At 34.1% G+C, this 12,361-nt stretch overlaps 1 protein-coding gene across 1 annotated transcript; it reads left to right on the top strand.

The window, feature by feature from the left end:
- The first annotated feature begins 9,045 nt into the window (after positions 1-9,045).
- On the top strand, positions 9,046-9,981 carry LOC125124145 (olfactory receptor 2L3-like). Its single transcript, XM_047774299.1, has one exon. The coding sequence runs from the start codon at positions 9,046-9,048 to the stop codon at positions 9,979-9,981; it is 936 nt and encodes a 311-aa protein (XP_047630255.1).
- Positions 9,982-12,361: the final 2,380 nt, after the last annotated feature.

Here is a 12,361-nt window from a genome sequence, read left to right as displayed (position 1 = left end):
CCTGGCTAGGTGTCCAATGGGACCTGTAGCTGCTGGCCTACACCACAGCCACAGCAACACTGGATCCAGACCACATCTGTGACCTACACCACAGCTTATGGCAACACTGGATCCTTAACCCACTGAGCAAGGCCAAGGATTGAATCTGCAACCTCATTGTTCCTAGTCGGATTCATTAACCACTGAGCCATGACAGGAACTCCTACCTTTTTTTTTATTTCCCCAATTCATTATTTTTTTCTACTGTACAGCATAGTGACCCAGTTACACATACATGTATACATTCTATTTTCTCACATTATCATGCTCCATCATAAGTAACCAGATATAATTCCCAGTGCTACACAGCAGGATCTCATTGCTAATCCATTCCAAAGGCAATAGTCTGCATCTATTAACCTCAAACTCCCAATCCATCCCACTCCCTCCCCCTTCCCTTTGGAAACCACATGTCTATTCTCCAAGTCCATGATTTTCTTTTCTGTAGAAAGGTTTGTTTGTGCCATATATTTGATATGGATACATTTTTCAAAATCATGGTTCTTCCCAATGGGAGAAATTAAACACTTCCCTTGAAAGAGTCATTGGTGTTTATCTACACTGACAACTCTCAGTCTCAGTCTTTCCTAGACCACCTGGATCCCCACAGGTCTCCATACACATATATTAGACTCCACTAATAGTATATATAGAAAACTCTAAGGATGCAACCCAAAACCACTTGAACTGATCAACAAATTCAGCAAAGTAGCAGGATATCAGATTAACATTCAGACATCAGTCACATTTCTGTATACTAATAATGAAATATTAGAAAAAGAATACAAAAATAAAATACCTTTCAAAATTGCACTCCAAAAAATCAAATACCTGGGAATAAACATGACCAAGGAGGTAAAAGACTTCTATACTGATAACTATAAAACATTAATCAAGGAAATTAAAGAAAATGTAGAACGATGGAGAGATATTCCATGCTCCTCAGTTGGAAAAATTAATATTGTAAAAATGGCCATACCACCCAAAGCAATCTAGATATTCAGTGCAATCCCTGTCAAATTACCCATGACATTTTTCACAGAACTAGAACAAACAATCCAAAAATTTACATGGAACCACAAAAGACCAGAATTGCCAAAGCAATTCTGAAGAACAAAAACCAAGCAGGAGGCATAACTCTCCCAAACTTCAGGAAATTACAAAGCCACAGCAATCAAGACAGTGTGATACTGGGTTTTATTGCATTATTTGCTATTATAAATTATTACAAGTTGTCAAATATAATTTCTTGTACTATACAGTAAATCCTTGTTGCTTATCCACAATATATAGTAGTATCTGCTTGGTAATCCCATAGTCCTAATTTATCCCTCACTTCTCCATCTTCCCTTTGATAATCATAAGTTTGTTTTCTACGGCCACAGATATATTTATGTTTTTATATGAATTCATCTGTATTATTTTTGAATTCCATATGTAAGTGATGTCATATAGTATTTATCCTCCTCTCTCTGATCACTTCACTAAGTATAATATCTCTACATCCACCCATGTTGCTACAAGTGACAATATTTCATTTTTACTGGTTGAGTAATAGTCCATAAGTATACTGCACTGTACCACATTTTTTTAATGGATACACTGATGACATATGGAAGTTCCTGGGCCAGGAACTGAATCCAAGCCAAAGCTGTGACCTACACCATAGCTGAGTCAACATAGGATTCTTTAACCCACTGTGCAGGCCTGGGATCAAGCCTGCACATCTACAGTGACCAAAGCCATCGCAGTTGGGTTCTTGACCTACTGCATTACAGCAGAAAATCCTATACCACATTTTTTAAACCAAACATTTGTTCATGGGCACCTGGATTGTTTCCATGTCTTGGCTAATGTAAATAATGCTGAGATGCATGTATGTTTTCAAATGAGGGTTTTTTGGTGTTTTGTTTTTATTTTTCAGGTTATATACCCAGGAGTGGGATTGGTGAATCATATGGTAGATCTTTCTTTTCTTTTCTTTCTTTTTTTTTTTTTGGCCACTCCACAGAATATGGAGTTACCATACCAGAAATAAGATCCAATCCACAGTTGTAAACCAAGCCACAGCTGTGGCAACAATTGGTCCTTAACCCACTGTGCTGGGCTAGGGATGGAACCCATGTCCTGGTGCTCCAGAGAAGTCGCTAATCCCATTGCACCATAGCAGAAACTCCAGTAGCTCTATTTTAAATTTTTTTTTACAGTGGATCCATATTTTTTTTTCTATAGTGGCAGCACCAATTTATCTTCCCACCAAGAGTTTATGAGGTTTCCTTTTTCTCCACACTCATTATAACATTTATTCTTTATAGAATTTTTATGGTAGCCATCCTAACCTGTGGTTCTGGTTTGCATTTCTCTAATAATTAATGATTTTAAACATTTTTTCATGTCCTTAATTATAATTTGTATGTCTTCTTTGGAAAAATGGCTATTTACATCTTCTGCCCATTTTTTGATTGGGTTGTTTGGGGTTTTTTTATATTGAGTCATATGAGCTTTTTGTATATTTTGGAAATTAAGCCCTTGTTAGTAGCATCATTTAAAAATATTTTCTCTCATTCCATAGGATGTCTTTTGTTTTGTTGATGGTATCCTTTGTTTCACAAAAGCTTTTTAGTTTTATTAGGTCCTGTTTTTTTTTCCTTTTTTATATCTTTTGTTTTGGGAGCTTGTCTAAGAAAACATTTTTATGATTTATATCAAAGAATATTTTATCAGTATTCATCTCTCACCTCTAGCAATGTTTGATTTCATGGATTATAAAATACCCTATAGTAAGACTATTAATATTTACTACTATGTACTTCCACATAATAACTGAAAAGTTGTTTATCTTCCTTATTGGTGGGCATTAAAGAGAACACTTTTCCAAGATTAATGGCCACATACCAATACTAGATATTGTGGTTATTTCATTCATCAAAGATATCACATTTGGAATGACATCATTCCAGAGAATATCACTAGCCTACTTATCATTATATTCTTGAACAGTAGAATAAAATTAAATATACTGTTGTCTCACATTCATATTCACCATTATTTAAACAAATTATGAGATAATAAATACTATAAATTGGCAAACCTTTTTATTTTAAGGCCTAGATACTTAATATTTTAGGCTTTATGGACCATATGGTCTCTGTCAAAACTAATCAACTCTGCAGGTATAGAAGAAACTGTATCTAATATGTAAATTAATGTGAATGGCTGTATTCTAAAAAAACATTACTTGTGAACATTGAAATTTGAATTTCACATAATTTTCTCAGTTCAGGGGCCATACAAATATAGGAAGAAAGCTAGATTTGCTGGTAGTTTGTGGACTCCAAATGTAGATGACATAAAGATGAATTAGTGTTGACTTTGTCCTCAAAAACCTACATTGTAACATGAAACTCTAAACACATATCCAAGAAAGTAATACAGTGTAATGAGGCAAGGATTTTTCTCAAAATTCTAATAAGTATTGTATGGTATGTTTGTTCACATAACTTTATGAATTAAGCACATATTAATTTATATATTTATATGAAAATAGTAGATATTGCCAAAACACTGCATATGGCTTTCTTCTTGCATTTTTATTAATATAATGTAAATTATGCTGTCAATTCCAACTCTTGAGAGGCACACGTGTGATGAATGTGTTAAAAATGTTTAGAACAATGTTACTTTTTAATTAAGTTATTTTATTTCTCCAGTTTTTTTCTGAAATATATTTGCTAATTTTTGTTATTTGCCTTAGCAATTCTCTATTCTTTTTTAAGGAATTGAACTAAATAATTTTAGTTTCAAAGAATTTGTGTTTTCATACTAAATGTTTTGCAAATATTTTTGGGTGTTTGTGGGAAAATATTCAATCATGGTCAATCAGAGTGTTTTTAAGAGAAATGAAATATTTGTTCTTCAGATGCTGCCTGTTTGGTCTAAAGGTATACAAAAAAAACCAAACCTGGGAACCAGGTATAATGAACCAAGAATACACATCACATCGACTTGCTGAGGAATATCACAAGCAACTCCATACTTTTTTTTACTCAAATGCATTACATAAAACACAAGCTAGTGAGACAAAATTACTATGCCCACATTTACAGAGAACGTAAATAAAACTCCAAAATTTGTTACTTGAATAAAACTTATAGTGAAAAAATTAGGATAGATGAGCTTTTAATTTAGGTCTATCTGATCTCAAAGGTAATTCTATTTATATGAATAGAATATATGTCAGTATGTTAAAAACTATAATTATCAAGCTGCTACAAAAAAATCTTTAAAATACATATATGTAAAAGAGAATCAGACACAAATTGGGGAATTTTTTTTTTGCAGGGAAGCTGGGAGTTAAATGTGAAAAGATATTGCATATTGACTATCCTTTTATTTTTAAAGTCTAGTATAAGGCAGATTGCATGTCCCTGGTGCCACTTGGTTGTTTACCTGTGGTTTATAATATGGAAACATTTGAAAACATCTGAATATTTTCCATGCTGGGAGATACTTTTTCATACAAGTTTGATTTTTTTTCTAATTTATATCTAAGATTCATTGCTATAGTCTGAGATCAAAGTTAATTAAAGTCTGGGGATTTTGTTCTCTTAGGTCATTCACTACAAAGCTCTCCAGATACTTGATGGCAAATTACTAACCAATCTAACAAGTTAGATCTTAGCTGATATATCAACCAGTATTTAATATACTTAATAATATGGAATCATAGTCACTGGGCATTCAGTCAATTGCATTTATTTTTCTATGCAAAATAAAAATGTAATGCTACATAGTGAGAAGAGGTGACTGATCACAGAAATTCTGGAAGTTGTCAGCAATTCCAAGAGGTAGAGGTGACTGGAGATAAATAGAATTTAAGGTAGATACCCAACTGGGAGAAATGAAGAATCTTGAACCTCTCCTGGTAATGGAAATTCTGTATGGTTATTACTAAGTCTCACAAATGTCAGGTTTGGTGATTATAACTATAAAAAGAAAATAAAAATCTGAGCCTTAAATGTGTGTTTTGTAGGCTTCCCAGGATTCAGGTCTAGGGGAGTTCTATTAGAATGATATTTCTATTAGACTATCTGCACAAATCATATCAATTAAACAATGGGTCATCATTGTTTGATTAGACTGAGTATAATATGGAGAAAGTGCCAATTAATTAAAACACTTGAGAATGAGAATACTACACTTTTATACTCAAAGCTGATATATCCAATGATGTTCCTAAACTCATTAAACAAGATAATCTCTTGAATTTTTCCTGTTGCTTTCAGAAAAGCTCTTTGGTGACTGAGTTGTGATTTCATTTCCATTTGCCTTGTATGCACCCATATTGGTACAACCTCAATTTAAACTAGCAAAAAGGGCAAGCTGTTTTCCTAAAACAACATAGCAGTTTTAATTTGAAAATTTTTTAAAAGGTCAATAAAACTCTATATGCTAATATAACATTACATTTTTTTAATAGATATATCTTCTGTACTAAAGAAATAATAGAAATCTGTTCAGAGCTCACTTGCAAAAAATTCCAATGCATTAAAGTGAGTAATGAAACTGTTTTATTTTTGTGGAGTTCCTGTCGTGGCACAGTGGTTAACGAATCCAACTAGGAACCATGAGGTTGCGGGTTCGATCCCTGCCCTTGCTCAGTGGGTTAAGGATCCAGCGTTGCCATGAGCTGTGGTGTAGGTTGCAGACTAGGCTCAGATCCCACATTGCTGTGGCTCTGGCGTAGGCTGGCAGCTACAGCTCCTACTCGACCCCTAGCCTGGGAACCTCCATGTGCCGTGGGAGCGGCCCAAGAAATGGCAAAAAAGACAAAAAAAAAGAAATTGTTTTATTTTTGTGGAAATAATTTAATAAATAATTCATAAATCTTTACTAAGAGGCAATTGACTTTTCTATTCAAAAAATACTGTCTGGTTGTGTACTTCCTAAACTGCAACCCACAATTTGTTTTCAGGCAGTTGATTATTAGTTAATGTGTATTTACAAAATGTTAAGTAAAAATATTGAGTAAAAATATATAAACACGTGAAGGATTTTTCTTTAATATATGCTTGCAAAAATTTTGAGCACTTCCTTCTTTTCTCTGTCATTTGCATTAAATTCTTGCCAGCAGTATTCTCAAATTTATAAAGTTAAACACTCAAACCCCTGATGAATATTACCACATGGGTAATCAAAGATTGGAGGACAGACCTAGAACAAATTGTGGAACAGTGTGGCTGTGATGACACTGATGATTTCTGAGCATTTAGAACATTTGGGTGTATGATGCCTCACACTCACCTTATGCTTAAAGTCCTTAGATTATCCTTATTCTGACAAAAGGTTAAGTATTTTTAGCAGATATATGAATTCAACATAAAATGTCAATAGACAATTGGTTTTCTCAGCTCAGTGAAGTAAATAGTAGGTGAAGATGTATGAAATGATATAAATATGCAAGTAAGAATTCCATAATGTCCCTCAAGAATGAGAAAACTGCAAACTTTCAGCATTACATTGTTCAAATTAGTTGAATAAAAATTTGTGTAAGAATTCTAACTTGTTTCCCACTTAGGCAATGTGACTTCCACTACCAATTGATCAGTGTTTTTACCACAACAAACTCTTAGTTACCTCAATCTTTAAATTTACATGAGTTGCTGTGTCCTAAGGTAGACATAGCACAAATTAAATCTTACCTAAGTTTCCACTCTTATTTATTCGGATATTTGCTCTCTTTTCTGTGTTGGCATATCACACGTAGAAGCCTTAGCTATAGCATTTATTTCACTCTTTTGTGATTAGTTAATATAAATAATTTCATATATAAACTCATAGGTTTTTTTTAACATGTAGACCACATCCTAACTCATGGTTGCCCCCTCTTCAGCACCTGGTAGAATATGTGTAAAATATAGTGAACATTCAAATTGGGGGGTTCTCATAATGGCTCAGTGGTGACAAAGCTGACCAGTTCCATGGGAATGCAGGCTTTATCCCTGACCTCACTCAGTGGGTTAAGGATCTGGCTTTGCTCTGAGCTGTAATTTAGTTTGCAGACACTCCTCAGATCCCCCATTATCATGGCTGTGGTGTAGGCTGGCAGTTGCAGCTCTGATTCAACCCCTACTCTGAGAACTTCCATATACCATGGGTGCAGTCCTAAAAAGACCAAAAAAAAAAAAGAAAATGTAGAATGAAAAATAAATGGATGGTAAAATTAATTTAAGCAATATTTTGTCACTTTCCCAGAAATAATATGAATATAACTTAAGCAAAATTTTTACTTCCTGTTCATTAGTAACAAAACAAGATTAATAAGCAGCTGATTTTTTTATTTTAGCAGATTTGTGACTAAAGGAACAACATCTTTTCTTACTTGATAATTTTTTTTTACAAAAGTAATCTGTATAAACACATTCAGAAATAAACCATCGTCTTAAACTAGAGGATAGTTTCATATCATGAAATTCCTTCTACAATGGTAGGAGACAGAATTTCAGGTGTTTTGAAGTCTGTACTATATCAATGCCATTGTGCTAGGAAATACCAGTGAATAAGGGAACTTCCACGTGCACAGCGATTGTCTTATTTAGCAGCAGTGACTCCACTTTTCACTAAGATGACTTGGAGGGAAACAGCTTTAGCTCTCACCAACTGTGTGGTTCCAGTGAGTGTATTTGTCATATAGTTTATTTGAAAATGAGTGTTGCTGAATTCCACAGAGTTTGGTCAGTCTTCTGGTTAATTAATAAATCTTCATTGGCTATATACTCTTCTGAGGCCATTATGCTGATTTTACTGAAATAAGTAAAACATAATCCTAGCACTTAAAATCTTAAAATTTATTTGAGGAGAATTATTTATACATTGAAAATAATAAATTATGTGGTATTAATGCCTGGCTACACCCTCAAGATCATTTGATTAACTTCCTTATATTAAAGATGAGGAAAGGGAAGCAAAGACAGTAAAAGATCCAAATAGGTTTTGAATTCAGGTGGAATAGCCCCTGATATATTCTCTTAGACTCCAAGCTGCACTTTCTCTCAACTATGATGACAAATATAATATGTGTGATGGAATTAGAACTCTAGGAGAGTAAATAGGGAAATATTTTATTCTTCAGCCTGCAGGAAGTTGTATTTGAATAAGGTTTAAAACGTTCCAACAATGCAGGAGAGAGGGATATTCCTGAGCAGAAATAAAAGTGAAAGTGCAGATATGTGATATGCAAATAATGTGGAGAAACCATGAGTTAGTTATGCATTTTAAAATAATAGAACCTAAGATTTGTAAGGTATTCTGAGTCAAAGTCAAGGGAGATCTAAAATTCTAGACTAAAAATATGTTTTGTTTGGTAAACGTTAGTTAGCATTCATGGCTTTGCAGCACTGCAATTATGTTAGTATGAAAATTTCCATTACTGTATTGATATCATAGCACTTTCCCAAAAAAGAAGATCAATAGGATGTTTCATTTAAGATTTGCTGAATAATTAATTTGAAACTTTAAAAACTAAATTGAGTGAATTAGGTTGATATTTCTATATTATTTTTTTTCAAATATAAAAGAGTTAAAAATTAGATCCCATGGCTATCAGAAATAATGTATATACTTTGAGGTTCATATTTGTAGAAAGTATATCCATCATTATTACAAGATTCTCTAACAAAAAAAAAAGAATGAAGAAAGAACGTAAAAGAAGAAAGAACGGAATGAAAGAAGAGAAAGAAGAAAGGGAAAGATGAACTTAGACTGTAAGAGGCACTAAAGTTGATCTTTTCAATATTCTGTATTTAGCAAATATTCAGGCAGTTGCTCAACAATAGGTAGTAAGATATCTCGGATAAGTTAATAGTACATATTATGAGAGCCCAAAGATGGGGGGAGGGGAAGATATAAAATTTTAAATCCACATGTTGATATAAGACCTGTACAGAATATCAACTGTTCTAATCTATTTGATTTATTTCCCAGCCCTGTTACATTTCTTTTAAAGGCATGGTGGGTTGGAATGAATCATCAGTAACCAATTTCATCCTCGTGGGACTCTTTCCTGAGTTTCAGCATTCTATTTACCTCAACTCCATCGTCATCTTCCTCTACATCCTGGCTTTTTTGGGGAACATACTTCTGATTGTCCTGATTTGGGGTGACTCTAGACTCCATACACCCATGTACATTCTCCTCAGTCAACTCTCCCTCATTGACTTGACATTAACGTCTACCATTGTCCCAAAGATGGCCTCTAACTTTTTCACAGGGAAAAAGACCATATCATGGATTGGCTGTGGAACACAGAGTTTCTTCTATTTGATGTTGGGAATGTCAGAGTGTCTCATCCTGACTCTCATGGCTTATGACCGCTATGTGGCTGTCTGCAACCCACTGCATTATCCCATCATCATGAGCCCCAAGTTCTGTCTGCATATGATTGCTGTATGTTGGATTGGAGGCTCCATAGGTTCATTTATCCATACTGTCTACCCTATGCACTTTCCCATCTGTGGGTCAAGAGAAATCCACCACTTTTTCTGTGAGGTTCCAGTCCTCATTAAGCTTTCCTGTGAAGACACATCTGTGTATCAGTCAGTGGTGGTGGTTACAAGCATTGTGCTTCTTGTTTTGCCATTCAGTCTCATCATAGCTTCCTATACACTCATCTTCCTTGCTGTCCTCCGTATGAACTCTGTTAAGGGCAGAAGAAAAGCCCTGGCCACCTGTTCTTCCCATCTAACTGTGGTGAGTCTCTTTTTTGGCCCAAATATATTCATCTACATGACTTTCACTTCCTCCCATAGTCCAGAGCAGGACCAGGCTCTCTCTGTTTTCAGCAACATCCTCACCCCTTTAATGAACCCTCTTATCTATAGCCTGAGGAACAAGGATGTTGTGGCAGCTCTCACGAAGTTAATGGGGAGATATGGGGTGTCTTAGTAGATGAGCAATATTTCCCACCTGTGAAAAGAACATGCTTGTGACCATGAGCAAAGCTACATGTAAATAAAGTTCAAATGCCAAGGGGGTAGTGTGGTTTCAGGAAACCAATTTATTTGTGACTCTGTATAACTAAAATTTTTCATATGTGATTTCCCAAGTCTCCAGTGGATGTTCCTTTACTTTTCTTTGGGGTATTATTAAGTTATGAAAAAATTAAGAAAATTATTTTATATTTTTAATTAAATTTAGCCTGACATCTCTGAGGTCATTAGAAACTTTCTGTAAGTAAAATAAAAGTTCACATCTGGATCTCAAAATGAACTCAGATTACTTGAGTTGGAATGATATTAAAAGTAGCGATATTATTTGAAATACATAAAAATTATTTAAAATCAACCAGCATTGGGTGATAATTTTAAAATAAACATATCTTTTTTAATCCAAGATTTTAAGAGGTGTGTTAAACTATCAGATGATTAGGTAAACATATTTAGATATATGTTAGATGTTATAAGGTCATACTCTTCAGTACAAGTATCATTTTATTGTGTATTTGGCTCCTATAATTAGTGCAATCACCACAGCTAAATATATACAAATACTATGTTCTAACTTAAAATGGAAGAATAAGATCTATATCACTATTATACTCAATAACTGTGGTTTTGTGGATTCATTTGGGAAACTACATGGTAGTCCTCTCTAACTATTCTCCCACCTACAGTTCTCTCCTGCCCCTTGGTGAAATCTCAGGAAGTCTCCACAGCTGATTTTCTCCATCTTGGACAATAAAAATACCCTCTTCATTTTAAGATATAAGCATAGTCTCAATTTAATAACTTTAAAAATTACCTTCCATCTTACAGCTATATATATATACACACACATATATATATATATTTACATGAATCTCTCCTCACCCAAGATTATTACCAAGATTAGATATTAAACCAGTGAGATTCACGAAATACAGAAAGAGAACAGTTTTACTCTCCTTTTTCTGTGCTACCTTTGCCTACAAGTTGGACCCTCTGGTCTTGCTTTGCCTAATCCCAGATGACAATTTCCATCATATGAGGAACTTATGCTGGACCTGTTTGACTTGGTGGGTTTGACAGAACTCAGGTAGGTTTTAATGGAGTCTTTCAGAAACAATGCCACTTGGTGCTCCATAGTCATGTGTCCCCACTCTACTAGGACTCAGTAACATGCCATGAATTTTCTTTATTTTTAAATTTTAAAATTGAGATCTAATTGACATAAAACATTATGTTAGTTCCAGGTATACAAGGTAATGATTTCATACATGTACATATTATGCAATGATCTCCAGAATATGTCAGTTAACATTCATTAAAACCACAAATTTTTCATGTGGTTAGAACTTTTAATATTTATTCTTTTAGCAACTTTCAAATATATGTTATGGTATTTTTAACTATAGATATCATGCTGTGCACTACATCCCCATGACTTATTTGTTTGATAACTGGAAGTTTATACCTCCTGACCACCTTCACTAATTTTGCCCACCCTGCCAGCTCCTGCCTCTGGTAATCACCAATTTGTCCTCAGCATTTGTTTTCTCTACTTTTTCATTTTTTAGATTTCACATAAAGTGAAATCATACAGTATTTGTTGTTCTCTAATTTCATTTATCATAATGCTGTCACCATCCACCCATGTTGTCACTAATGGTAGGATTTTATTCTCTTTATGGCTGAATAATATATTATCCATCAGTGGACAATTATGTTATTTCCAAGTCTTGGCTCTTGTAAATAATGTTGCAGTGAAAATGGGGGTGCAGATATTTTTTTCAGTTAGGGTTTTTTTTTTAATTCTTTCAGATAAATACTCAGAAATGAGATTGCTGGGTCACATGGTAGTTCTACTTTTACTTTTTGAAGAAAATCCATATTGTTTTCCATAGTGGATGCACCAATTTACATTGCCACCAACCAGGCCACAAGTATTCCCTTTGCTACTTATCCTAACCATCAGTTGTTATTTCTTATCTTTGATGATAGCCATTCTATAATAGACATGAGGTTATATCTCACTGTGATTTTGATTTCAATCTCTTGGATAATCATTGATGTCAAGCACCTTTTTATACATCTGTTGGCTGTTTGTGTGAATACTTTGGAAAATATCTACTCAAATCTTCTACCCATTTTATTTTATTTTTATAATGATTTTTATTTTTCCATTATAGCTGGTTTAGAGTGTTCCGTCAATTTTCTACTGCACAGCAGGGAGACTCAGTCACACATACAGGTACCATTCTATTTCTCACATTATCATGCTCCAACACAAGTGGCCAGACATAGTTCTAGTGCTATACAGCAGGATTCCATTTATTATCCATTCCAAA

Source organism: Phacochoerus africanus, chromosome 4, assembly GCF_016906955.1.
Source record: "Phacochoerus africanus isolate WHEZ1 chromosome 4, ROS_Pafr_v1, whole genome shotgun sequence".
Lineage (NCBI taxonomy): Eukaryota > Metazoa > Chordata > Mammalia > Artiodactyla > Suidae > Phacochoerus > Phacochoerus africanus.
This window is presented reverse-complemented; position numbering and strand designations above follow the sequence as displayed.

Bases quoted from the DNA above. Each gene is read 5' to 3' on its own strand.
- LOC125124145 (XM_047774299.1), top strand. From the start codon at position 9,046: ATGGTGGGTTGGAATGAATCATCAGTAACCAATTTCATCCTCGTGGGA.